The sequence below is a fragment of the Oryzias latipes genome, chromosome 21 (assembly GCF_053564925.1).
Source record: "Oryzias latipes strain Hd-rR chromosome 21, Olatipes_Hd-rR_3.1".
Classification (NCBI taxonomy): Eukaryota; Metazoa; Chordata; class Actinopteri; order Beloniformes; family Adrianichthyidae; genus Oryzias; species Oryzias latipes.
The window spans coordinates 6,539,322-6,566,956 of record NC_136257.1 but is presented as its reverse complement, the minus strand read 5'-3'; the positions used below and the strand labels follow the sequence as shown (position 1 = coordinate 6,566,956).

The following is a 27,635-nucleotide window of genomic DNA, read 5'->3' as shown; positions in this document are numbered from 1 at the left end:
GGTGAACAGCAACAGATGTTCTTCCAGTTATTCATTGCAGTGTGGAACAACAGCAAAACTCTTCCAGACAAAAGTAGTTGGTGGTCAATGTTTGGATTGATCAGAAAAGTATTGTGTTAAATTAGAGCACTCCTGATTTTTCTTTTGCCTTAATTGTTTAAGATTAAAAAACTTTCCCTTAGTGGTGTAAAAGTAAAGATTAGAAATCTATTATAATAAAAGACTTTATAAATCCACTTTTTCAATTGTATTTTGATATTTTACTGTTAGAATTTAAATAAAAATACATCAAAAGGAAGATTTTCATAGCAATTATTAGCTTTGATTAATGACATTAAATTATTTACAGGTCATAATTAAAAAATCTGTCAAAAAATAATCATATGACACCACTAGTAAATATATAAATCAATAGTCAAGAACTGTAAAAAAACACAAACATGTTGGGCTGTAACCAGATTCTACTATTTATTACACATATTACATTCTTAAATAAAAATGCTCCACTTAACAGTTCTTGCATAGATATCTTACAATACCAATTTAGAAAAGAATTATGAAACAGACCAGTAACAAAAATAAATTTTCTTCTTCCTTAATAAAGAACATTACCGTACTAACATCATATAATACAAATAATATTTTAAACACTTTGTACAGCAAAAATTGTAAGTGAAACAACAGAACTTCAATCCCAACTGGAGTTGGCAGAAAAAAGAACGGAGAGTGAGAATGAAAGCTTCCAGATCCAACGTTGATATGAAAGTATCAGATACAGAGCTCTGGGAGGACGGATGGGAAGTGCGGTGGAGAGGTGATCAAACACACAGGAGCTTGTCATAGTTTCCACTTCTCCACACGCCATCCCAGAAGAGACAGAGCTGGGATTGCTCGACAGAGGCTGGATTAGGACAAAACAGGAGAATACACTTTCCATGATGTGCTGGATTAGCCAAACAGTATGTGGAAAAAAGGAATTTAGAATTTATGTATAAGGAATAGTGATGTAAATGGGATTTTATAATAAAGATCAATACAAATGAACGTAGAATTGAAACATGCAGATTTGAATTATTACAGCGTGTAAGTATGAGGTGATTTATTTATAAAACCAAAAAAAAAATACTAAAAACTGTATAAATTAGCATCTTCTTATCTGTTTAAAACAATGTTAATGATGGCAATCAAGAGTCTGGTTGGTCAGACTCTTGATTAGAGATGTTTTATTTGTTTTTTTAATTTAAAAAAACAAAGCACGATATCAACACCTTTAACATAAATGAAAGCTAAATAGATTGTACGTTTCTTTCATCTGGCCTAAAACTGATTAAAACAGTTTCTTTTTGACCTGCAGGGATGATGCAGCTGTGCAACATTTACAATCTTAATTTTTATTCTAAGTGGCAGGGATGCAGGGACAGAATTTGAATGAAGTATTTCAATCAAATCGTGAAGTAAAGATTTAAAATTTAGCTCAAAGGGGAATGGATCCAAACACAATATGCTATTTTCTTAATTTTATGGCACTTTAATGACTGTGTATATAGCAATTCTTAAATGATATTTACTAACTTGCTTACTGTTAACTTAATGACAAATTAAAAAAAAAAAACGATTTGCATTTAGCAGTCACGTCAAGAAGAAGGTTAGCGTTTCGTTGTTAGCCTCATTCGCTAAGAAGTGATGGAAAATCGACTGCCAACTACTTTTGGCCTACTATCGTTTGGAGTATTAGTTTTTGGATTATTCCTCTCACTTCTGCACTCCAACATTCTGGCCCCAAAGGACAGCGCTGTATGGTTCTGGTATTTTGGAAGCCAATTCAATCTTCAATTATTTGCTGAGACCGAGTATTGAAAAACGACAGACTAAATGCAGCCCGTCCAGATTTTTAGGGAACCACAATAAAACTAACAAAATTCGTTTTTAGACCAATCCTTTCTTCACATACTGAGAGGCTTTCCAGAGTTTGAAATTACTGAGGACCGACTTCAATGGAAAATGGAAAAAAAAACAAAAAAAAAAAAGTACCATAGGAGAATATTTAGCTGGTGATTTCAAAAAGTTACTGAAATCTCAACAAAGAAGTTGTGGGAGCGCCCACACCCCAGAGCTCATGAAAGAAATTGTCAGAAGAGTTGGATTTCGGAGCATGCTGGGCTCCAGAGGACTTTGACGATTGTGGGTTTTGGGTGAAGAGGGTTTATAGTGCGGAGTGTGGAGTGAAGCGTTACAGATACGTGGAGCTTAGATGTTTGGATTTGTTATATACCTACACATCAAGCATGAACAAACACAGTAGTTAGCGACAGTCATTCTGGGATGCCGTTGATACCACGAAAGTTTAACCAAGTCTGGCTGAGTGTTGGCAAAGGACACTCCCCCAGGGGAACAGTGATTGAAAAAGGCATTTCACTGGAGGGTGGGGGGCAGGTTGGTCTGACCCAACTGGATTAGTAGACGATGGTTCTTGGTGGCAAAGTACATCCTAGTCGTGTAAAAAATAAAATGTTAAGTGGATATTTGACAGAGTGCTTAAACAGACTATGCTAGCAGTGTGAAGAGTGCAATAGCTAAGTATAATCACGTTAAGTGCAATGGCTGCAAGAACTAAAGCAGATCTACAGAAATGTGCTGTTGCCACACATGGTAAGTTTCAAACAGAGAGGTCTGCATGTAAGATCACACGCTATTTACAAAAGCTGCCAGGAGGGGCGCTATAGTCGCTTCAGAACCATACGGTGGGACAGCTGAGGCCTTCGGAAAACACCTTCATGTGGCAACGTTTTCTACCGGAGTTTCTGCAATCGGAACAAGAACGAAGATGACCTCTCCTCACTTTTGTCCTCTGATTCTGGAGCCCGCTTCACAAAAGTGGTTTTGCAAGTATATGAATCTGGCAAACAGAATTTTCTCTTGGTTAAACACGCGTTACATTCAAAAATCTGTTAAAGCGATGATTCCACATTTTCATAAAGGAGATGCAACAAAATAAAAGGGGCCGGATGTAAAGGTTGTAAAGTGATATACTTGGAGTGGCAATTTCTTTTGGGACTGCACCTGAACCTTCAAGGGAACTTTGAGTAGAAGTTTTATTTCTTCTGCACTTTAAGTTAAGAAGATGCAAATATTACCACGTTTTGGCGTCCGACTGACTCGCCACAGTGAAAACAACTCGATGCTTGTGTCCAAATTCCTTCCCTATTTAGTGCTCTAAATAGCACGGTTGCCATATTTCGGCGTGTCCAAATCTACAATTGCAAAATCCAGGTCCCCAGCTTGTGTTTATGGATGCTCACTAGATTGGCAAATATAAACCACAATGCATTGCGATTTAACGATTTGTAATATCATCATTCATACATAGTCTTCATAAAATTTGGTTTTATGTCATTTAAAAGAAAAAGGAGTGAGCAAGGTGTCCAATTGACATAAAAATCCAGAGAACTGGATAGTCCCGCACTATACAGACTTTTAGCTGTTAGGGAGTAGGGAGGGAATTTGGACAAATATTGCTGAGTTAACATTTATGTACCACAGCAGATTGATATTTTATAAAGAGTTACAGTCCGCCTGTGACTCTGAAATGAGACTCTCCCAATGCTAAGAGGCTAACTTCAACTAAAGCTACTTTGCTCTTGTTTTGCTGCTAGAGCCATGACACTGGGTGACCCATAAGACCAAGAAAGCAATTTTTTGTTTTTTACATTTACAGAGCAATTAGTTTGGCTCCAGCTGACAGCAGCCTGAGAATGCTGTGATGCATGGAGAGCACGTCTGCCATCAAGATTTAAACAATCCCTTCAGTTTCCAGCTCCTACCCATCATGCTTTACCTGCGCGCTCCATTTCTGATGGTTGAACTACATTCACAACAGTAACTTTGCAAATCTTTGGGAAAATGTGTTAAGTGTGCATTCAGCGTTCCTGACAGAGCAGGGATCACTGCTGTGGGCGGAGATGGGGGATGACCATGGAGGAAATGGAAAGAAGAGGAACGCTTGATGGACGGGGATAAAATCTTTGTTGGGACTTTGCACAAGAAAAGGTCATTTGTTTAGTTTTTAAGCCATGAAATACAAAAAAAAAAGGTCTAATTTGAACATGTATGTGTGTTCCTGATTATTTTTTTATTAGTCTTACTTGCAAAACGTTAAATGTATGGGGTAGGATAAGATTTCTGGTAAAGGTGTTTCTGTGTTTTCCTCTGACTTTGAGCTATCTCGGTGCAACCGCAGTGCTAAAGGATTACCCAAAGGTATCTGTGCCGAGAGGAGCTGCAGGGTTGCAGCTTGGAGGAACCTGGGGGAAAAAATAAAGAACCCAAGGCTACAGAAAACTTTCTCCAACAGACTTAAACTAATACGACGAAAACTGAAAATGAATTTGTATCTGAAGTGACATTAATGTCAGGGTGGATTTCTGTTCAGGTTGTAACTGCTTTGTGTTACAGTTGAATGTAGTTCTTCTGTTTTACTCAGAAGTATTTAGGGAATACTTAACTAGGCCCGCTCGACCCCTGTATTGCAAGAGAGTAAATTGCGATAAATAGTTTCCTTAAATCTTAACAGACATGCTAAAACACTCTCATGCCGGCTTGAAATATTTAACGAATCAAATGAAGCCATTTACGCATTTGATCGACCCCTTCATGTGGTTAACCAATAGGACGGAGCCCTTTGATTTTAGATGCCCGCCTTCTAAGTGGACGAGGGTTCATTTGGTGTATAATTTAACTTTTAAATGACTGTTGCAGTGAAATGGAAATGATTTATTAGTTATTTTTGTTTTGCTATTTGTAAATATATCGCAAATTTATTTTTCATTGGAATATTGATGACTAATTTCGCACATTGCGAGTTTTTCTTTTATCGTGCAGTCCTGTCGTCTACGTTCATTATCATTTGTTCTTTCGATTTTTTCCCCTCAATCAACACATTTATTAAGCAACTTTGAAAAAGTCAGATTGCAGTTTGAAGTAATTTATGGTTTGACTAATTATGAAAACTGTTAATTATTATTTCTGCACTGAAGATGATCGCCACAAACAGTTTTTTGGGATCAGAGAAGTAAATAAAAAGCTTCATTGGGCTCTCAAACAAATAGGAACTTTTTCTGAGAAGAGTTTGATGAAATCAGAGGAAGCCAGATTCTGTGGTTGTTTGAATGTTTGAATCTTTTGAATGTAACTCAGCCTCTGAGATCAAGGAGTTTTGTTTTCTGCATGAACGAATGAATGAAATTCTCAGGGAGGAGGGGGGTAAATAAATAAATAAATACATACAAGATAAAAAAGTAAAACAGGATTAAAACCAAGCTTGAAAATTGTTTAGCATCAATCGTGTTCTCCCTCAAAACGGTCTGGATGGCCGCTTCCCTCACATTGTGCCTGACGTGAAAACCGGCTGAAAGTGCTCATGATCATCATTCACCTATGATTGTATGTTCTATAGCGGAGAGCCTCAGCCATTTAGAGGGACTCCATCATCCAAGCCATCCGAAAATGACAAATAAAAGCTGGAAAAGTCCAGGAAAACCAACATTAAAACCCTCGTTTTCCTATCGCCAGGTTTTTTAACATCCAGAAGATGGATAAAAGGCAACAGAGAAAACTGCCGCTAGATGGAAAGTTCTTCATCAGAAGACGAGGCTCTGCCCATGGCTGAAGGTTTTTTTGATATTGATCGATCCCCCACCCCCACTCCCCCACAGAGGGGAACATTGCTATTTCACCTGATCATGTTTGGCAAGACCAACTGGCAGAATGTGGGTGTGAAACCCCCCCACCAGCTCTAGAAATCTGCAGCAGTCAGCATCAGTTAGCGTAAAACTGTTGGCATGTGTGCTGAGGCATTTTAATGATGATGAGCAGAGGCGGAGCTTTGGGGGTTTAATGCTTTGATGGCAACAGCCGTCTATTTTAAATATTGAGCAAAGAAAACAGACTTTGATTATGGGTTAGCCTCCATGTTTACTCTTCCAGTCAGTGGTTGGATTCCAGCTGTAGCTAAAACATATTTTTGCCTACTAAAATCTAGTGTACCAGATCGTCCTGCACTATATAGTTTTTAGTTGTTCGGGAATATGGACATAGCCTGGGATGTAATTAGTTAAATTCTAGCAGGGATTTGCTAGCATAATAAAAAAAAGGATGTTTGCAAGACTTTTTTCTGATCATGAAGTCAGAGAAAAGTCACACCAACGTCAGATGCGCAGGGAACACTACATCTGTGGCTAGCGAAGATTTTAAAATCATTTGTTTTTTTTTAAAGCTACAAAAAATTCAAAAAACAGTTAACCAGGATTATGTACCTATTATATTTAAAATCAGCTGATTCCCAAATGTCTTAAAGATTCATGAGTCATAATTTACCTGCTGCCCCAGTTTCACTTATAAGACATGATCAGAGAACTAGCGCGTTTAGATACCCAAACGTATATCAAATGAAGTAGAACCAAACCAAATTTTTAGGGGTACATGCAAAATGAACATGTTTAGATTAACTGTTTAATCAAAAACTGAGATTCTTACTGCAGGCTGGTCATTAAGTTTCTGATTTGACTTGACATGAAGTTTTTCCTGATTTTTCCAAACTGGTGCACTCCGCTGTAGCAAAACATAATCACAGACTCTGAAGTGCTTCCAATGAGGCGCAGAAGTTCTGCGTGAGTTGAGAAGAGGCCGATTTCTGCCATCCAAACATTTGGAGAAGCGTCTTGAACCTTCAGCCAAGAGCAAAGGTTCTCTTCCACTAAACAACACTTTCTGCATCTACTGTGAAAACGATTCTGGAGCAGAGTGTTTTATTCCTGGGGTGTTTGTTCATGAGCTGGAGAGTGTGTGAGTGTGTGTGTGTTTGCCGTGACGTCTGCCATGTCGTGTTTTGTATCTTTTAACCCCGTTGGTAGGTTTATTACTGATCCTATTTTTTTTCTCTTGGAAGAAGCCACAGGAACTGCAGCGGGTGTTATCGGAGTCCATGTGCTTGCTTTGAGTGTGTTAAAGTGAGATAGATATTTTTTTGTATGACTTTAAAAAAATCTTATATGATTTTTTTTTTCATGTTCCTTTTTTTCCTTTTTTGTTGCTGTCAAAAATAAAGCAGAAAAAGCACAGGTAACATTGGAAATAAAGTCAGTGCAGTCAACGAATAGGAAACAGGCAAATGACAGGCCTTGGTGACCTGGTTTGTTCAGAACCAACAGGCATAAGTTGGTTGACGTCTGGAGTCCGATGTGATGAACCAAAAAGCAGCTTTTTTCCTCCTTCGCTCTTGCTCTGTGGTGTTGCCGTGGAGATGAGTCTGAAAGCTCACAGGAGTGACTTTCAGAACATTCTTTGAAAAGAAAAGGACTTAAACAAAAAAACTGCCAGTTTTAGCTGGATACTTCTCCTGGTGGAGAGCTAAACTGGAAAAGGTCATCCCAAGATTTCAGCTGCAGGACAAACAGAACCAAAGAAACCAAGACGTCTCTGCTTTTTGTTTTGAGTCCAAATCAAACTCCATCCACTGATTTGTTGCGGGCTGCAGGGGCAGAGTGAGTTTCCTCGGGATTTGAGTTCTTCTCTTCCCACACATTCTGCTGAAATCATCGTAGATTCTTGAGTTGTTTTTTTTTTGTGTTTTTCTCTCAAACCCAGTGAGTTTTAAGACATTTTCTCCAAGAGAAAAAAGAGCAAAGTGTCATTGTTTTTTAATAAGAACATTATGAAGAATTAACATCCTCTAAGTAGATAAAAAAAGGGAAGAAAGTGTCGCTGCGCATTTCTGTCAGATGGCCTGCGGAGGCGCCAGGCGTCTCGGTGAAGGTGAGAGATGCAAACGCCCCCTGGAGGAGAGCCTGAGAGCTGCAGCAGCTTTTGCCGACCGAGGTCCCAAGGGCGCTCCGAAAAACACCCCCCACTCCCGGGCCCTGGGTCCGATTGTCAGCCATGCTATGAGCCAGTCCATGTAGTCTCTCCCACAGAATAGGCATTGTTGTTTTTCTTCACGTTGATTTCAGAATCTGACTGCGGCAGATGATGGTTTCTTATGTTCGAAAAAGCAATAAAAACGGGTTGAATATCGGTAAAACACGAACAGCTATGAGTATTTCTTCACTGAACTACCTCCTCAAAAAAGTGACTCAATCATGTAAACACAATGGATAAAGAGACAGAAATAAGGCGGCGGAGTGTGAGTAGGGTGTGTGTGGTTTGGCAGTGTCCAAGTCCCCAGAGCGGCGTGACAGCTGCCGGGGTTCACCGGGATGATGCGATCAGAAATCCATGTGCGAAAAACTTGAAAGTGAAGATTTAAAGAAAAACAACAATCTAGCTGCTCCTCGTTTCCATCCTGTTCGTAAAAGCTGGACAGGACGAACGGGGCGGGTGGAAGGCAGCTAGCCTGCGCGTTCCTCTCTCGCTCCTCCTCTTCTTCCTTTGCTCCTCCTCTCCATCCATCGCCTGCTCGTTTTGCTCTCAAATGTGCCGTTTCATGTGCAGGGCCAGGTGGTCCGACCGGGAGAAGCACCTACGGATACAAGGGGAAAGGTCAAGAGTGAAACACTCGAGTGACTTTAGAAAAAAGGGCTACAGGAGATACAGAAGTTAACCCTTTAACAGCGGAGACGTCGCAGACGACACCTAAACGTCACAACTCTTTGACCTATCATACCTCTTCTACCAGCTGGAATTACGCTAATCGTGTAAACCAGGGGTGTCAAACATACGGCCCGCGGGCCGTCTCCGGCCCGCCAGGTGGTTTAATCTGGCCCACACATGAAGAGTAAAAATCATAAGGATGATTAAAAAAGAAAGCAAGTTTCTAGTCCATTCCTGTGGCAAGTTATGATTTTTTTTTAAAATCACCGAAATTTGCTATTCTGCCACTAGGGGGAATCAAAGGAAAGGCAAAACAGGTGAAACAGCATATCTCTGCACGTGCCAAAAGTAAAACATAACAGTTCTGTGTCTGGGTAAGATGCACTTTGGTTCCCTATGAGCCTTACCGCTGTTATCTTGCGATAAGGATGATCATTAGTGACACCCTAATGACCAAAATGTTGTCAAATGTGAAGTGGAGTGAAGAGCCTTCCAGGAAAAATGGACAGAGTTTTTTCTTTCTTTCACGAAGCAGAATGCAAAACCCCCATGCTTGGTATGTGATCAACATCGCAGTGCTCAAAAATTATAACATTCAGCACCACTAAGAGACTTAACATAAAGAAAAGTTTCTGGATTGCTTCCGAGTCAGATGTAAAATATTCAGTCTGTATTAATTTGAATAGACCAACTTTTTTTTATTGAAATTAATTTTGATTTCCATTGGCCCCAAGTGATTAGGCTTCTATGTTGGTTGAGGCATTTTTTCCAACCGAGTAAAAAACTAAGATAAAGCGGTTATTTTGCCTTTACGTTGCTGCTCCGGCCCACTTGAGATCAGACGGGCTGAATGTGGCCCCGGACCAAAATGAGTTTGACACCCCTGGTGTAAACCATTGAAGAGTTACAGAAAAAGTGGAGCTAAAGCTCTGGTGTTATCCGCTTCAGAGTACAGGAGACGAAGTAAAACCAATAACAAAAGACGTATATAAAAAATACTGTTACAACTTTTCTCGTATATTTGTCTTTTTTTCTGTGTGGGGTTTTGTAAATTGTATTGTTGTAGCATAGTTAGCGTTCCTGTCCGTGTGTTTGACCATTGAATGTAAACGAGAACTGGACCGAGTGAGTGTGACCTCTCCCATAGAACACGGCTTACTTACTCGAACCAACTAAAGTTAATTCAGTTGCCATTTTTTCACCAAACAGTCGCCGCCATGTTGCAGCCAGACATTGTCAGTATGCAGCGATTAGCCTGATTAGTCTGAGACAACAGTTATATGGCCGCCACTCTTGCCAATCAGGACTGAGCTTGTTGTAAGTCCACTCCCCATTCAAGTGTCTATCAATCAGACATTTCGGATGTTTGGAACGTTAGACGTGGAGGGCCGACAGGCACCACCTACTTTCATTTAGGCATTGGTCAGTTTATCACTTGGATGACAGAAAAAACACCATGAAAAAATATTAGGATTAGCTAATACATGCAAAAAAAAAAGAAAGTAGAATAGCAAGAATGGTTATTCTGACAAATATGAGCAAATATATCCAGTTGTCATATGCAGTCAATGTGTGGGACCTTCTGTTCCTTATCCAGATGTTCTGGGATTAACTGGTGGTTGTTCTAGATCGGAGGATGGAGAGTTCAAATACTGAGCCATTTTTGGCTCCATTATGAATTGTGCTGGTGAAGCAGTTGGGATGAACCCCTTTTTCAATGATTTTTTCCCCTGCTTTGTTAGGTTCACGAGGTCATGTTACTTAATTTCCTATTATTCAACCTTTTTTAGAAGGTCAGGCATTAGATTAGACATTTGAGTTTGGTCCATGTGGTTTATTATTTTTGCCCTTGAGCTTAAATGCTTCACTTTATGTTAATTTTTCACAATTTTTACATATATTATTATGCTGGTTTAGATGCTGGGTGGCTATATTTCTTTATTTGTGTACAACATATCCACTCTACAATGGTTATGTTAAAGACACTTAGTTTACATCTTCAAATTAATCTAAGGTTATGGTAAAACCTAGATAATTGACAAGAGTGAGGAGTCTGTAGATAGAAAGACCTTTGTGTGTTCCACGTCTAATAAAAAACACTTTTTCATACATTTTAGATCCAGTTTCTTCGTTTATAAATCAAGACTGAAGTATTTGGAGTCATGAATCTCTTTAGGTGTGAGCTCTGTCCATTTTTATCTTATTTTATCGCTTATCCTCTCGTACTACTTTGAGTAATGTATTTGGTGGGAAAAATACATAAATTCCTTCCCAAGAAAGTGAGGCTCCACTTTTTTTTTTGGATCCTCTAAAATATTTATAGGTTGTCTGCAAATACCTGTAAATCTTTTTCCATCTGAAATATACTTCCATTGGGTTTAATGGGAAACTGTGGGCGTTGGAAAATAGATATCTTTTTCTACCATGTGCTCGCTGTTGTCGGTAGCTGTAAAAAGATCAAATTTGAATAGGAATGGAGGGAAAAAAAGCCCACGGACATTCAGAGATGACTTTTGGGTTGCTTCATCACTGACTTAAAGATGAATAAAGACCCGCTCAGTGTGATTCTCTAAACAGGACTGCATCACGCTCGTAAATCACCTCTGGAACTGCGAATAATGTACAACTTTGGAGACTAATTAGATATGCAGAGTGAACACCAATATGGATGCAGGCGGGTTGGCAGGGCTCCTTAATCCCGGCCCGTTTAACTCTGGTACCAAGTGCACCTGATAACATAAAACCAGGAGGCGGTGATGTACGACACACAGCGGAATTCACAAGTGTGTGTCAGTTTTACGACCGCTGCTTTATTGATCGCGGGCGCATAAAAACTGAACATCCGCAATTATTTTCAGCTCAAATGATATGACTAAACAAGAGGCGAGAGCAAATGTGGGAAGACAAAAATGAGAAATAAAAAATTCAATTTGCCAGAAGAGAAATTCTTTATTAATTAGTTAGGCTCATTAAATATGTGTTGGTGTGTGTGTGTTAGGCTGGGTCTTGAACAATAAACCAAAAACAAAACAAAAGCAGACACTGATAAACACCAGCATTGATGCTTTAAAGGTCTCCTTGTATGACTCACAGTCCTGATGTTCTCCTCCAGACTCCACAAAGTTCAAAGCTGCATCGATCAGTCAAGAACTGCACAAATTCAACTGAGCTCATCGGCTTACAGTGAAGCCCTGGCTGGCGCCCTAAATATTTATGGACTTATTCATAGACTGAAATGCCTAAACCTCTTATATTTCGTGTCTGAGCCTCTGTCTCCAATTCAAGACTGTGAAAGCAACATTAGAGTAAATTCAAGCTTCAAAAATCTTCATTTTTACATGCCTCTCATAAATAACATGAAGACTTCACAAAGCAAGTCTTACAATTAACAGCCTACACGAACACCCGTTTGATCGATCAGCAGTGAAACAAACAAAAAAGATCAAACAAAAATTACAACAGAAATTCAAATGAACACTTATTTGCAAAAAGAAAAGTGAAATATGTTCTGCAATATTGGCATGTTGTGCAATTCATCCTCATAAATAATATAGTTAACAGAACAAAATAATGTACAAAACTGACATTCTCGTCAATGTGTCCGTCTGGCGGAGCAGATATAGGTGCAGACAGAAAGACAGATGGATAGATAGAGAGAGATGCATTAATTGTCCACTGGGGAAAGTTGTTTTCATGTTAAAACATTTCTTCATAAGCTACGGAATTATGGTTTTCATGCATATGCCTTTAGTTTGTTTTCTTCTTCTTCCACTTTCGGCTTCTCCCATCAGGGGTCGCCACAGCGAACGAGTCGCATGGTAAATTTGGCAATGTTTTACGCCGGATGCCCTTCCTGACGCAACCTTCTCAAACCGGGCTTGGAACCGGCAGAGGTACATGCCTTTAGTTTGTTTTATTTTTGATAAAACAATGTATGGCGTATGTCTCAACCATTCAGAAAGCAACAAGAAATTACATTTGCGCTGAACAATTTCCCATTTCCACGTTGATTATTACCGACATCTGTAGCTTGTCAGATGTAATTAAATGGATGGAAATAAAATGCCCCATCACAATGCGTAATGACGCACAATGGCTGATCTTGCGCTCTTAGAAGATGTGGCAAATGGAAGAATTCGGAGTGAACGCATCTTTAGACAGCAAGAAGACGTGCTGGCAAACGAGGACGAGTGGCTTATGAGCCGGTTCCGACTTCCTCGAGCCGTCCTGTTGGAGCTCTGTGGGCTTTTATTTCGGCCACAGTCCGAGGTTGTGAGGCTACAGCATTTACGTCGTCAGCCACCGTTTGCCGCTCACGTGCCTTTTTGGCATTAGTAATGCCCACACTGTGCCCTCCAAACAACATTTTCTCCTCTTTTCCACCTCGATAACTTCTACTCCACATTGAGTGAAGTTACGTTTTTTTGATTTCCTCTCTGTATTTGTTTGCCATGATTTCGCAATCAATGAATATTACCTTGTAGGCGTTTCACGGACTATTTATGGGCAACTATGGGGCGTGTCATGAAGCCGCAAAAGCTGGGCTACATTTAAAATTGATTGTGATTTATTAAGAGAAAAAATCCGTAGGATGTGCGTGCGCCGTTACACAACACTTCACGTTGGTGTTGCATATTGGTGCAAAGTTGGTATGAAAAGGCGCTTTCATCAACTGAATCAACATTTTAACATTGATCGCATAAATGGTCAAAAAGGATGTCAAGGATTGTGTGTTATTTAAATGTCGCTGGTGAGATCTAGCCGTAGGGTTCAATCTAATCACTCATGTGACTAACTTTTATGGAAAAAGACTGTGAGCCAGTTTACTTCTGTAAAACTCAACAGTTTTATTAAAGGTTTGTACTCATGTTGTCCTTTTTACCTTAATTGATGTCCAAAGTGCACAGATAAATATTCACACTCAACATGTGACCACCAGAAGAATTTCTGGAGTTCTATGTCTTACCCAAGGACACTTTGACGCATGAACAGGCAAGGTAGGAATTGAACCTGTGACAAGAGGTTGACCACTCTACCTCTGCACTACTGCCGCCCTGATGGGAATCGATTGTATGAAAAGTCTCTTTGATTCCACTGGTAAACAGACCTGGCTCCAACTATCAACCTTTGTGAAACAGGCTTCAAACAGGAAGTCAAAGTGTTGCCCCTTGACATTTTAGTCGAAAATCGTAATTTTTATCTTGCAGCTTAAAGTTGGTTAATTTTTACTGCAAAGTCCATCCAGTTTCAGAAAAAGTTTAGGTTTTCTGCGCCGTCACAAAACATCAAAGAAGCCAAGTCTGTAAACATTTTGATCAGATTTAAGTCTACTTTTCATAGACATGAAGATGGTCACAAAATGTTCCAGGTTTTTATTTTTATTTTGACCTCTGTTTTTGGAGGTTGGAGTGTAACTTCCTCGGCATCAGTGTGAAAAAAACCCCTCTCCATTGTGAAAACCAATCCCAACAGCTGAACTCTGCTCTTTGTTGTCCCCAGTCAAGCGTTTCACTTCACTCCTTCGCCGGCCATGTGGTACCTACTGTACACCTTCACTGATCTGTGCATGTGTGTGTGTGCGTCTGCACAGATGGCCATGCCAGCTTCGGTGTCACTGTTGGGGGGCGTTGCAGCCAGTCCAGCTGGTACCTCCTCACCCCTCCTTCATTCCCCTTAAATGCACACATACTTCCTTATTATCCTCCTCTAACCTCTCCTCTCTCCGCCGGTCCTCCTGCTCCTCCTCCTCCTCCTCCCATCCCCCAAAAGCATCGGGGGGTCTTTGCTTGATTAGGAAGGATTAATAACACAGCCCTGTGTGCATTTGTGTGAGTGTGTGTTTGTGTATCCCCTGGAGGAATAGTGTCACATTGAACATTCTATCAAATGTTAACTTCTCCATGGCTGCCACTTTCCGCCATTCTTATGGAAATGTTTGGCGCTCTCCACCCACCACAGATGTGTCTGCGGTGGATGGAGAGGGAATCTGTCTGGTACTGTACTGTATGGGCTTCAGGTCCCGCTTAGATTTGATCAAAGAAGCTCAGAGGGAAAGGGCAGAAGTGTCTTTAAGGGCTACAGCTATTGAAATGTCGTTAAAAAAAGATAAGAAATGAAAGAAAATGCAGTCTCATTTCTGTTTATGCAAACGTTCAGCAAAATCATTGAACATAAACAGATCAGATTTGAAAACGTAATATTTAATTTTAAACTCTTGAGGGAATATAAAACTCAGATACACTTTGAAACAGAAAAAGTTACAACTAAAAACCAAATAGTTGTACAAATGCTGTTTTGTCGTTACAATCGTGGTGAAGCTGGGTTGAAAAAGTTTATGAAATCACTTCTCTGGAAACTCAAACTTTTTTTTCATTCAAAGCTGTTTTAAATTTTGTTTTTAGGTAAATGAAACCGATTATTCCACATTCTGACATGTAATAAGGAGTCATTTTGTCATTTAAAGTGTCCTCTTTGCTCAGTTTGAATCTCTATTTGTGTTAAAACTGTTGTCGTAGCTTGACTGAGCAGCGTTCAAAAGGGAAAGTTGAGACATAAATGAATTTTTAATGATACTGTGCTAAGTCAAATCAACTTGTCAATCAAATGGATGCAGTTGTGATTATGGAGAATACTTTCTTTGGCGTTGAACATGGACAAACTCCCACACTGAGTGAGTTAAGATCATCCATTCATCTTTCAAACCCACTTGATCCCCTTTTGGGGTCATGTCTCCGATGCTGTGGGGCAGAAGTGGAGTTCACCCTGGATGAGTAAGCAGTCTGTTGCTGGTCCACACAATCCCACCAAGGAAACATTTAGAGTCATCCATTACCATAGAAAGCATGTTTTTGGACTAAAGGAGATGCCGGGTGCCCGGACAAAGCCCACGGATACATGGGGAGAACATGCAAACTCTACACAAAAAAGAACCAGCTGAGAGTTGAACCAGGGTTCTTGCTGTGAGGCTAGAGTGCCAACCACTACACTGCCATGTAGCCCTGAGATGAAGGCATTCACAGTAGTAATAATCAGAAAGACAAAAGATGGGGTCATGTGACCTAAAACTTCCTACAGACGTCACTCCTTCAGCAGGAAAAGTCTAAGAGTTGCTGGAAAATGTTGAATTAGCCATCGCCTGTCAATGAAACTCTTTTGGCTCCCAGTGTTGAGATCAAAGAGCCTCCTGAGTATAAGCAGATTGAAAAACCAGACTCCATCTACACTGGATCACTTCCCATTGGAGTGACAGGGAACTGACTTGTAACTTGAAGACCCACTCAGATGAAAGTTGTGTTTTTGGTGTTTTTAACGTGTTCTGTAGCATTTTTTCTGATGATGGAAGACATAGATAAAGAAAATTCAGCTTAAAACTACATTTCTGAGTATTTTTTTACTCAAATCATTGTGAATCAAATGCCATTTGAAAAAGCTTGTAGCTGTGACTAGGTGCTACAATGGGTTGGCCACAAGTTTTCTGCTCCGCTCCATCCTGATGCGTCCACTGGACGGCTGGATAGCTGTACCGGTAATGTTAGGTTGGGAATGCGAGGGACTGTGTAAACAGAGAGCTCTCAGTAATTGGGAGGGGAAGAGGGAGTGGCTTTGCGCCAAGGGATTTGCCCACAAATCTGAATTAAAATGATAAATGTGTAAAAGACCACCGGGAACACTTCTAAAATAGATCAAAAGAGGATGGAAGTGGGTCTTAAAAGTTGCAAATGTCTTTCAATCCATGTATTATACTAGAGTAATGGTTAATGATGAAGGTAAAATGCTCTCATATATTGCTGGTAAATCTAATATGTTGTGAATTAAGATGTTTGCAGATATTTTAGTGGAACCCAATAGATCAACATTTACTCACGGTCCAAAGAACATCAGGAACCAGTCCTGAACTCAAAGCAAAAGAACTGTGCATCAGCAGCTTAGGCCTTCGTATGTTGTGAAACAGGCTGGTAGAGTCTAGTAACCGTGGTTACCATGTTAACCGTGAAGCAGAAAGTACATCTGAAGGCTTACACTCTAAAAAAAATGCTTGTTTAATCAATTCTTGAATGTGTTTTGGCCAACTTCTTCTACTTCATTTGAGCTTCAGAAAATGTCAGCTCCTCAGTGACAGAATTCGTCGGCCCCCGCTCGCCATGTGAGGCGGAGCAAGCCGCAGACGTGAAGCAGCTTACGCCTTTGTGTTTCCCACAATTCGTGTTATGTCTTGACATTTAAATATTCATGCGAACCAATTATGACTTTGCATCTAAATGCTTTTGTGTTTCTGCAGTTTTTGTGTTTGCGTTCCAGGAAGGAGCGAGCGCAGCTCCGGCGCTGCTCCGGCTCTTAGGCGGGATTAGAAGCTGCCAGCAGGTTTGGTGGGGATTTGATGTCTAAAACCCAAACTAGAGGGAACCCAAAACAGCCAATTACTCTGTCTCTGGGGCAAAAGTTTATGTGTGTGTGTTTTGTAGATTGGAAAGCTACTGCAAGCCCACACACACTCACTCACTGACACACACACACACAGTGGAAGTGGAGCTGGCATTTGGTGCCACTCAATTAGATGCAACCTGCTTGCCAATAGCCAGAATCTATTTAATAGGAGCATGAGTAAGCGCACATACACTTTTCTCTCCTTCTTTGAGGGCCAGATGCCAGCTCTGATAACGGTAATGATCCACGCAGGTCGGCCAACAGAACCCGGCTCTTGAAGGTCCGTTGTTTCTTTATTTTTAGGCCTCCACTTCAGTTTGACTAACAGGACAGACGAGGTAAATGATGTTCACCGAGGCGTGCTGCTCCCTCTCAACGGTTCCCCCTCTGGAGTGTTGCCACTGCTGCTCGGGTCAGAGCAGACGACAGGCTGTTCTGCCGGGAAGGCTGCGGCGCTGGTATCAACTCCAGTCTCTCAACATTTCTACCCGGCCGTGGGGGTTTTTATGGCCATGACAGTTTGGAATAGTCAGAAACTTCCCAACTGCTGCTACATGAGTGTGTCACACAAAGCAGTTTAGTTATTGCTACGCGCCCACTTACTTTTGCTGTATTACAATCCACAAATGAACCTGCAAGCTAACCCAGCTAACTGAGATGGTCTACATTTATGAGTCTAACACGTGAATGACATGTTAACATGCTTTTGGACTAATGCCAATAATTGTTTTGAGGCACTTGTGTGAATTTTCCTTTTAATATTTCAGTTTAATCGAAGTCTTTCACTTTGATAACTTGATCAAAGTGAAAGTTGATAACGGATGTCGCTATGTATTTTCCAAGCACTCCACCTGTAGAGCTAAATGTAAGGGTATGGAATGAATTCAGATTCGGATTAAATTCCAGAACACATTTGTGTGGCAAGCCAAGCGGAGCCAGATGCAGTTCGCTCAACAACCACTAGGAGTTTGTCGGGAGTTTTTCCCGTTCTTCCCCAATCATTTAGTTTAACTGTATCTGTCATTTTTAAAGCTAAACCTTCATTCTAATAGTTAAAATAAATATTATTTGTCTTTGTAGCTCAGTTCTATTCTCTGGGTGTAGTTTAGCAACAGCGTCTCACCACTACAAGCAATCTTTACGTGAGAACGTCCAAACCCTAAGGCAGCACTGTAGTGGTAGACACTTATGACCACTTAGATGGACGCTACATGGTGTTGTTTTACCAATATGCTTTTTTTTGGATATACCATCATGCTGGGAGATTAAATCCTCCCAAAATGGCCATACTGGTTTAAAAGAAACCAAACGGTAAGAAGCCCACATGTATTTTATTTACATGCTAATTTTAAGGACTGTAGTAGAAGCTTGAAACCAGAACTGAATTGGACCGAAACGGTGCATGGGGTTCAAACCCCGAAAACACTTTACAGCACACCCACAATCTTTAAAGTAAATGTTAAAAGAGCAGCACTTTGCTGCGCTGCAGTTCTGACAAACATTCTGTGAGCTTTCATCTCCTTATCAGTTTATTTCCAGCCCGGGACGGACATCCCCTCATCCGTTTGTCCTTTTGTTCTCCCCTGTCTGCAGAAGCGGTGTAAAACAAACACACTGACACAGGATCAGTGAACAACGCAGCCGGCCGCCTGCCAGACAACATGACTGGAAAGTCAATAAATCTGCAATCAATTCCTGAGTGGAAGCAGGTCCCTCATTGACCTGAATCCACTTCCAGCTAACTTGGTTGAAGATAACAGCACTGCTCATCACTGCATCTTCTATATTTAGTCTTCTTGCATAGCAGCTACAAAAAATAACATGAAAAAACAGTCATTTTTGCTTTCAAAGTGACTGTTCTGTTTATCTTTACTTATTTAAAGAAAAAAATGCATTTGTTGTAGAACATTTCAGCTTTTGATCACTGCACGACATGCACTGGATGAAGAATGTAGTCTTATTTCTCATTTGTCAGAGACTTTGACTGATTCCCCGCTGTGCTGCATGCATTAAAATATGTTCAGAGGCGCTTTCAAAAAAATGTAGCAGCCAACTGTTCTAGTGATAACTCTGAGGATTTAAATAAATGAATCGGCAGCTAATTTGTCTCACATCAGTTTAATCGTTTTTCATTTAATGTGTTCAGTGAAGCAAAGTCAGTGATTAGTCTTTAAGCAGAATAGAAAAGCATATTTATTAGGGCCCGAGCACGGAGTGCAAGGACCCTATTGTAATTCGAATGTTTATTATTATTATTATTATTATTATTATTCTACCGGAAGAGTCGCCTTTTTGAGGCCTTTAACATACCCCAAAACTCACCAAATTTGGCACACACATCAGGAGTCGCGAAAAATTTCGTATTTTATAGGAGATTGGCATGGGCGCAGAAAAACGGCTTGATAGCGCCACCTACAGTGACTTTTGTCCCGACGCCCCGCATACGCTTTAACGTACAAGCTTGATTTTTACAGGGCATGTTCTTCAGATGGAGACCTACAAAAAAGTCTGAAAGGACCCACCTGTCACTCGCACAGGAAGTCTGATATATTGAGGTCAATATGTCATTTTTGCTTCATTTTGGACATTTGCAGGCCTCACTCTAGAGCGAACTCCTCCTAGAGATTTGTGAATAATGACTCCAAACTTTGGTTTTGTAAACTGAACACATGTCCGATGTTAAATTGCGAAGCTTTTACGTTTTTAAGGTTGTTTGTGACCGTGGCGGCGCGTCGAAAATGGAGGTCATTTTGAAAACACGCCATGAAAAGAAAAATGGCCATTACTCAGCCATGCAAAATCCAATATTATCCAAAGTTGATATGCATGATTGTAGTCTGACTTTGAACACATCTGCAGTGGAAGAATCTGGAATAGGTGTAGCGCCACCTGCTGGTAAAAGGAAATGACATGTTTTACTTGGAGCATCACTGCTCCAAGTAGGATGAGCCGACACACCTCAAAATGATGTCCACCTGTTGAAAAGCCATTGATGTTTACTCTGATAAAAAGCCATAACTTTCAATGCGGGGGTGTGGTCGTGACAGAGCGGCGAAGTTGGGCGTCTCGCCATGCACACAAAAGTTGCTCTCACGTGCACATTCCTTGTCCAATCTCACTGAAATTCAATAGAGGTGATGAGGCTTCCATTCTGAACCCATGGATATGACAATCTTGGACGAGCTCCATAGCGCCACCTAGATATTGACAAATACATTTTATGTCACATTCTGACCTATCTTTTCTCTGTGCTTTGTCCGACATTCATAAAATTACAACAGGAGATACTCATAAGGGTCTTCTCTCATCGTCTAAAGTTTCATGGGTGTACACCTGACGGTGCCTGCGCAAGCCACCACCAAACAGGAAGTGGTTGATTGCGTTGCAGTCAGATAATTAAAAATTCATAAAAAATCAGCCGTTTGTATCACGAGGCTGAGATTTCAGAATGAGAGGCCTCTTACATATCTCCAACTTAGATACACAGCACTTGCATGGGTGAACAAAAAACGGCTCAATAGCGCCACCTACCATGTTTGTTTTTGAGAGCCCCGCCATGTTCTTTAACATACAAGCTTGATATTTACAGGACATGTTCATCAGATGGAAACCTACAAAAAAGTCTCTTGGGACCAAGCTGTCAGTCGCACAGGAAGTCTGCTATATTGATGTCAATATGTCAGTTTTGCTCTATTTTGGTCCTTTGCAGGCCTCGTTCTAGAACGAACTCCTCCTAGAGATTTTTGAACAATGACTCCAAACTTTGGTTTTGTAAACTAAACACATGTCCGATCTTAAATTGCGAAGCTTTTAAGTTTTTACGGTTGTTTGTGACCGTGGCGGCGCGTCAAAATTTGAGGTCGTTTCGAAATCACGCCATGAAAAGAAAAATGGCCATTACTCAGCCATAAATAATCTAATCTGATCCAAATTTGTTGTGCATGATTGTAGTCTGACTTTGAACACATCTGCAGTGGAAAAATCCGAAACAGGTGTAGCGCCACCTGTTGGCAACAGGAAATGACATGTTTTACTTGGAGCATCACTGCTCCAAGTAGGATGAGCAAACACACCTCAAAATGACGTCCACCTGTTGAAAAACCATTGAAGTTTACTCTGATGAAAAACAAATCTTTCAACGCGGGGGTGTGGTCGTGACAGAGCGGCGAAGTTGGGTATCTCGCCGTGCACAAATGTTGCTCTCACGTTCACATTCTTTGTCTGATCTCACTGAAATTAAATAGATTTGATGAAACTTCCATTCTGAACCCATGGATATGACAATTTTGGACGAGCTATATATGTTCATAAATGATCATGAAGCATGATCATATAATCAAGCTTCATAGGAAATCAGCCGTTTATCTCAGGAAGCTGAGATTTCAGAATTAGATGCGTCTTACAAAGCTCCACGTTTGAAAAGCAGCACTATACGTACGAGAAACATTTAACCACCTTAATCACCCTATTGTGCTGAAAGCAAATTTTTGGACATTTTGACTCAAGCAAATATTTTTATCATAAAATCTGTTTAGTTTATCAGCACCAAAATAAAAAATATTTACATTTATAAAATGAACTGGTCAACTCTAGGATTTTATTTATTCAATCTTACATCCTCAAGCTTTTCATCAGTCTCCCCTGCTGCAGGAGTGGAGTTAGCCCCCCCCCCCCCCCCCCCCCCCCCCCGGCTGTGTGCTCACATGTAAATTAGCCACGAGTGGCAGACAGAAAGTAGAACAGTTAGAAAGCCTAGTTCAACACTAAAATACAGCAATTTCCTTTGTTTTGTTTGTCTTTTATACATCCTTAGCACTAATCATTGCTTTTTTATTCATCCAAAATACAATTAACTTTATATTTTATCTTTTTTTTTTTTTTACAAACAAAATATATGAATGTGCTCCAAAACAAAACCCAGTCTCAGTACACTCCTACAGATGTAACATCAGACAGTAAATGTCTCTTTTATGCTTTTTTAATCAATGCTGCAACTTCTTTTCATTTCCTTTCTATACATCCAAAGAAATTAAACTACAACGACAACAAACACAACATATAGCAAATGTCTCTAAGAAGATTGTGTATATACATTATGTACCACCTTTAAACACCAAATAAATAACAAATCTTTCTAATACAATCACAAAAAATGGAACACAAAATGTAAAACCCAAATTAGAAATTGCAATTTTAAAAAGATACATTTTTCAGCAGCTTTTCAAAATCAATCACATATTTTACTCTTCTGTGGATGAAACAAAGAAGTCCAGAGCAATGTAGCCACTTCTCCAAAGTCTCTGTCACCTTCAGTTTTACACAAAGTCTGTGAAAATCCACCATACATTGGTCACATGTATTCAGAGACCTGCTAAAAGTCCACAATTGTAAAAGCTCTTATATAGACAACTGTTTGTTTGCTTGGAGCTCTAAATATAAAAAAATGCTTTTCTATCACCTAGACACAGATGGAGAACCATATCAACTGGATTAGTAACAGGGAAACATGTTTAGGTTTAAACTTACATCAATAGACAACATGAAACTGTTCATCACATTTTTGACCTAAACATGTAAACACATCCTTGGCTCTGCGGTTAGGAAATGGTACTTGGGAATCTCTTCATACCAGGAGCCAGCCTGAACATTGGAACATCACCACAGTGCCCATCCAGACTGGGACAGCAACGGGGTCCACTTCACAGCCGTGAGGCTGCTATGTTTAACTCCAGCTGTCCCAGCAAGGGAGACAACTGCAGCAACATCCACTGACCAAGCTGGCAAGCCCTGGCAGAAAAGATCCCCACAAGAAAAACACTGGCTCAGACAGGCTGGTCAATAAAAAAATATAGTTTTGCCAATGTCTTGCAGCTCGCAGATCAAGTGGTTTAGTTTTCCAGTAATGTCAGTCAAGAATACAAGTTCAGATTCACCATATTCAGCAGATATCTCCACCAATAGCACCTTAAAAATCCTGTTCTGTTTTGCTTTGCAGCTGAGGTTTTTTATGATTTTCACAATAGGAGTCATTATATGTCCAGAGCCAATCACTTCTGCACATAAGGCCTACTGGTGAAAGAAGCAGCAGTAATGCAGACATTTTGGAAAGTCTTGGTCAGCTTTACAGTGAGTGATGAAACCTGTTTGTCGGTCAATCATAGCAGGAGCCCCGTCTGCAGGTATGGCTACCAGCTTTTCTAATGGTACCTTTTTCTGCACAAAAACTCCTTCACCGTGTTATACATTTCAACTCCTCTTGTAGTTGTCTGTTAGGGCAGATGTGTCAGGAATTCTTCTCTTGTGGAAACCAAAAGCTATGCTGAACTGTTGCCGTCCACAGACTCATCACACTGGACGTTAAACCACCTGCACTTTGTAAGATCCCGGTCCAGCTAATTGGCCAAGTTATCAGACATAGCTGACACTCATCTAGACATTGTAGTGGAAATTGAATGAGTTCTATTGTTCTCATTCTTAGGAACAGTGATAGCAATTATCATCATTGCTTGTTTCTTAATCTGATAAAAACCTTCTTCTACTTGATGAGAAAATGAGCAGGTCTAAACGAGGCTTAGATTTAAGAATTTTTTTCATGCTATATGCAAAAGTCTTTGTCCTTTAAGGCAACAGATTATAGTCCCCCCCCCCCCCCCCCACAGGCTGCTGTCATATTAACATTAGCTTGGAGCTCCAGAATGGACAAGAAAAAACGACGAGAATGGCTCGAGCAGGGCGTTGCTGACGGGGCGGTCGCTCGTGCCAGGCGGTGGCACGTGCTCGGGCCCGCTAAATGCTACTTGTAGCTTTAATTATTATTCTTTTTCTTCCGACGGAAGAGTCGCCTTTTTGAGGCCTTTAACATACCCCAAAACTCACCAAATTTGGCACACACATCAGGAGTCGCGAAAAATTTCGTATTTTACAGGAGATTGGCATGGGCGCACAAAAACGGCTCGACAGCGCCACCTACAGTGACATTTGTCCCGAGCCCCCGCATATGCTTTAACATACAAGCTTGATTTTTTCAGGACATGTTCATCAGATGGAAACCTACAAAAAAGTCTCCTGGTACCAAGCTGTCAGTCGCACAGGAAGTCTGCTATATTGGTGTCAATATGTCATTTTTGCTCTATTTTGGACATTTGTAGGCCTCCTTCTAGAACGAACTCCTCCTAGAGATTTATGAATAATGACTCCAAACTTTGGTTTTGTAAACTAGATACATGTCCGATGTTAAATTGCGAAGCTTTAAAGGTATTACGGATGTTTGTGACCGTGGCGGCGCGTCGAACTTGGAGGTCATTTTGAAAACACGCCATGAAAAGAAAAATGGCCATTACTCAGCCATGCAAAATCCAATCTGATCCAAAGTTGATATGCATGATTGTAGTCTGACTTTGAACACATCTGCAGTGGAAGAATCTGGAACAAGTGTAGCGCCACCTGCTGGCAGCAGGAAATGACATGTTTGACTTGGAGCATCACTGCTCCAAGTAGGATGAGCCGACACACCTCAAAATGATGTCCACCTGTTGAAAAGCCATTGAAGTTTACTCTGATAAAAAGCCATAACTTTCAACGCAGGGGTGTGGTCGTGACAGAGCGGCGAAGTTGGGCGTCTCGCCGTGCACACAAAAGTTGCTCTCACGTGCACATTCCTTGTCCAATCTCACTGAAATTCAATGGAGGTGATGAGGCTTCCATTCTGAACCAATGGATATGACAATCTTGGACGAACTCCACAGCGCCACCTAGATATTGACAAATACATTTTATGTCACATTCTGACCTATCTTTTCTCTGTCCTTTGTCCGACGTTCATAAAATTACAACAGGAGATACTCATAAGGGTCTTCTCTCATCGTCTAAAGTTTCATGGGTGTACACCTGACGGTGCCTGCGCAAGCCACCACCAAACAGGAAGTGGTTGATGGCGTTGCAGTCAGATAATTAAAAATTCATAAAAAATCAGCCGTTTGTATCACGAGGCTGATATTTCAGAATGAGATGCCTCCATACATATCTCCAACTTATATATACAGCACGTGCATGGGTGAACAAAAACAGCTCAATAGCGCCACCTACCATGTTTGTTTTTGAGAGCCCCGCCATGTTCTTTAACATACAAGCTTGATTTTTACAGGACATGTTCATCAGATGAAAAGCTACAAAAAAGTCTCTTGGTACCAAGCTGTCAGTTGCACAGGAAGTCTGCTATATTGATGTCAATATGTCATTTTTGCTGAATTTTGGTCATTTGCAGGTCTCGTTCTAGAACGAACTCCTCCTAGAGATTTTTGAACAATGACTCCAAACTTTGGTTTTGTAAACTAAACACATGTCCAATCTTAAATTGCGAAACTTTTAAATTTTTACGGTTGTTTGTGACCGTGGCGGCGCGTCAAAATTTGAGGTCGTTTCGAAATCACGCCATGAAAAGAAAAATGGCCATTACTCAGCCATAAATATTATAATCTGATCCAAATTTGTTGTGCATGATTGTAGTCTGACTTTGAACACGTCTGCAGTGGAAAAATCCGAAACAGGTGTAGCGCCACCTGTTGGCAACAGGAAATGACATGTTTTAGTTGGAACATCACTGCTCCAAGTAGGATGAGCAAACACACCTCAAAATGACGTCCCCCTGTTGAAAAACCATTGAAGTTTACTCTGTTAAAATACCATAACTTTCAAAGCGGGGGTGTGGTCGTGACAGAGCGGCAAAGTTGGGCATCTCGCCATGCACAAATGTTGCTCTCACGTGCACATTCCTTGTTCGATCTCACTGAAATTCAATGGAGGTGATGAAGCTTCCATTCTGAACCCATGGATATGACAACTTTGGACGAGCTCTATAGCGCCACCTAGTTATTGCATGGGGCACATTCTGCCCTGTATTTTCTCTGTGCTTTGTCCGATGTTCATAAAATTACAACAGGAGATACTCACAAGGGTCTTCTCTCATCGTTTAAAGTTTCATGGGTGTACACCTGACAATGCCTGCGCAAGCCACCGCCAAACAGGAAGTGGTTGATTGCGTTGCAGTCAGATAATTAAAATTTCATAAAAAATCAGCCGTTTGTATCACGAGGCTGAGATTTCCGAATGAGATGCCTCCTACATATCTCCAACTTAGTGTCCAGAGCCAATCACTTTTACACTTAAGGCCTACTGGTGAATGAAGCAGCAGTAATGCAGACATTTTGGAAAGTCTGGGTCAGCTTTACAGTGAGTGATGAAACCTGTTTGTCTATTGATCATAGCAGGAGCCCCGTCTGCAGTCACTGCTACCAGCTTTTCTAATGGTACCTTTTTCTGCACAAAAACTCCTTCACCGTGTTATACATTTCAACTCCTCTTTTAGTTGTCTATTAGGGCAGTTGTGTCAAGAGTTTATCTCTTGATGTTAATATAACCCAACAGCTGCGCTGCACTGCTGCTTTCCACAGACTCATCACATTGAATGCTAGACCACCTGCACTTTGCAATATCCCAGTCCAGCTAATCGGCCAAGTTATCTGACATAGCTAACTCTTGTCTAGACATTGTAGTGGAGATAAGGTCAGTTCCATTTTTCTCATCCTAAGGTACAGTGTTAGTAATTATTATGATTGATTGATTGACAGCTTCTTAATCTGAAAATGCCTTCTTCTTGATGAGAAAATGAGCGGGTCTAAACGAAGCATTGGTTGAAGATTTGTTTCATGCTATATGCAAACGTCTCAGTCCTTAAAGCCAACAGATTTCAACCCCCCCCCCCCCCCCCCCCCCCCCCCACCGACATGCTGCTGTCATGTTAAATGTAGCTGGCAGCTCCAGAAACCAGAAGGAAGTATGAAGCCAAACGGTTCGAGCAGGGCGTGGCTCGTGGGGCGGTCACCCGTGCCAGGCGGTCGCCCGTGCTCGGGCCCGCTAAATGCTACTTGTAGCTTTAATTTTGTTTGTTTTCTTGTTCTTTAGTTTTCTTCAGATTTGTCCAGATTGTTCCAACTGTAAAGTTTTTGGTAATGTTGGATAGTAGTCCAGCTTTATTTTGGTAGGGCTTTTCATTGTGTTCCTATGAGCTTTTCTTCTCATTCTGCATCCTATTCCTTGGTTTTTTCTTGTTTAGTGCATGATCATTGTTGTGAGATTAGACCCTCAGTGCTCAGCTTTCTTTCCTTTTCTCTTTTAAATACCAGTGCTATCAAACCTGGTTTTCTCTCATCATTTCTTACATTTTCTACACCAACAATGATAACATTTCTACTGTTACAATGAATAACTGTTGCTAACATTTCTAGAACCTTTTACGATCCAAAATAAAATTTAAAAAAGTGGTAGGATTAGTATTCTGTCTTATTGTGATGATTATGTTAAATTAGTTTGACTTGTCGAAGTTGATTCCCTATTGGTACTGACAAAGAGTTTATAGAATTTCCTTTGTGTTGAACAATGACAGACCCTCATGAAGAAAATGCTAAAGCTGAGCTAACAAGCTAAACTAGGAATGTTTGAGTCAATCATATACATATATCACAGGATTTTTACAGGTCATTTATCATAGACGGACTTACCATTAGGCAAAGTTAGGGGCTTGCCTGGGGCCCCAAGCTGAGCACTTAAAATAATGTCTAAAATAATTTCCA

At 40.6% G+C, this 27,635-nt stretch overlaps 1 protein-coding gene across 1 annotated transcript in view; it reads right to left on the bottom strand.

Annotated features, from left to right (window-relative positions):
* Nucleotides 1–443: 443 nt before the first annotated feature.
* klf7b (Kruppel like factor 7b) overlaps nucleotides 444–27,635 on the bottom strand; it is a 90,792-nt gene continuing 63,600 nt past the window's right edge. The window contains exon 4 of the mRNA XM_004081436.5: nucleotides 444–8,512. Within this exon, the coding sequence (XP_004081484.1) occupies nucleotides 8,461–8,512 (52 nt within the window). The 3' untranslated portion in view covers nucleotides 444–8,460. The remainder of the gene's footprint in view (nucleotides 8,513–27,635) is intronic.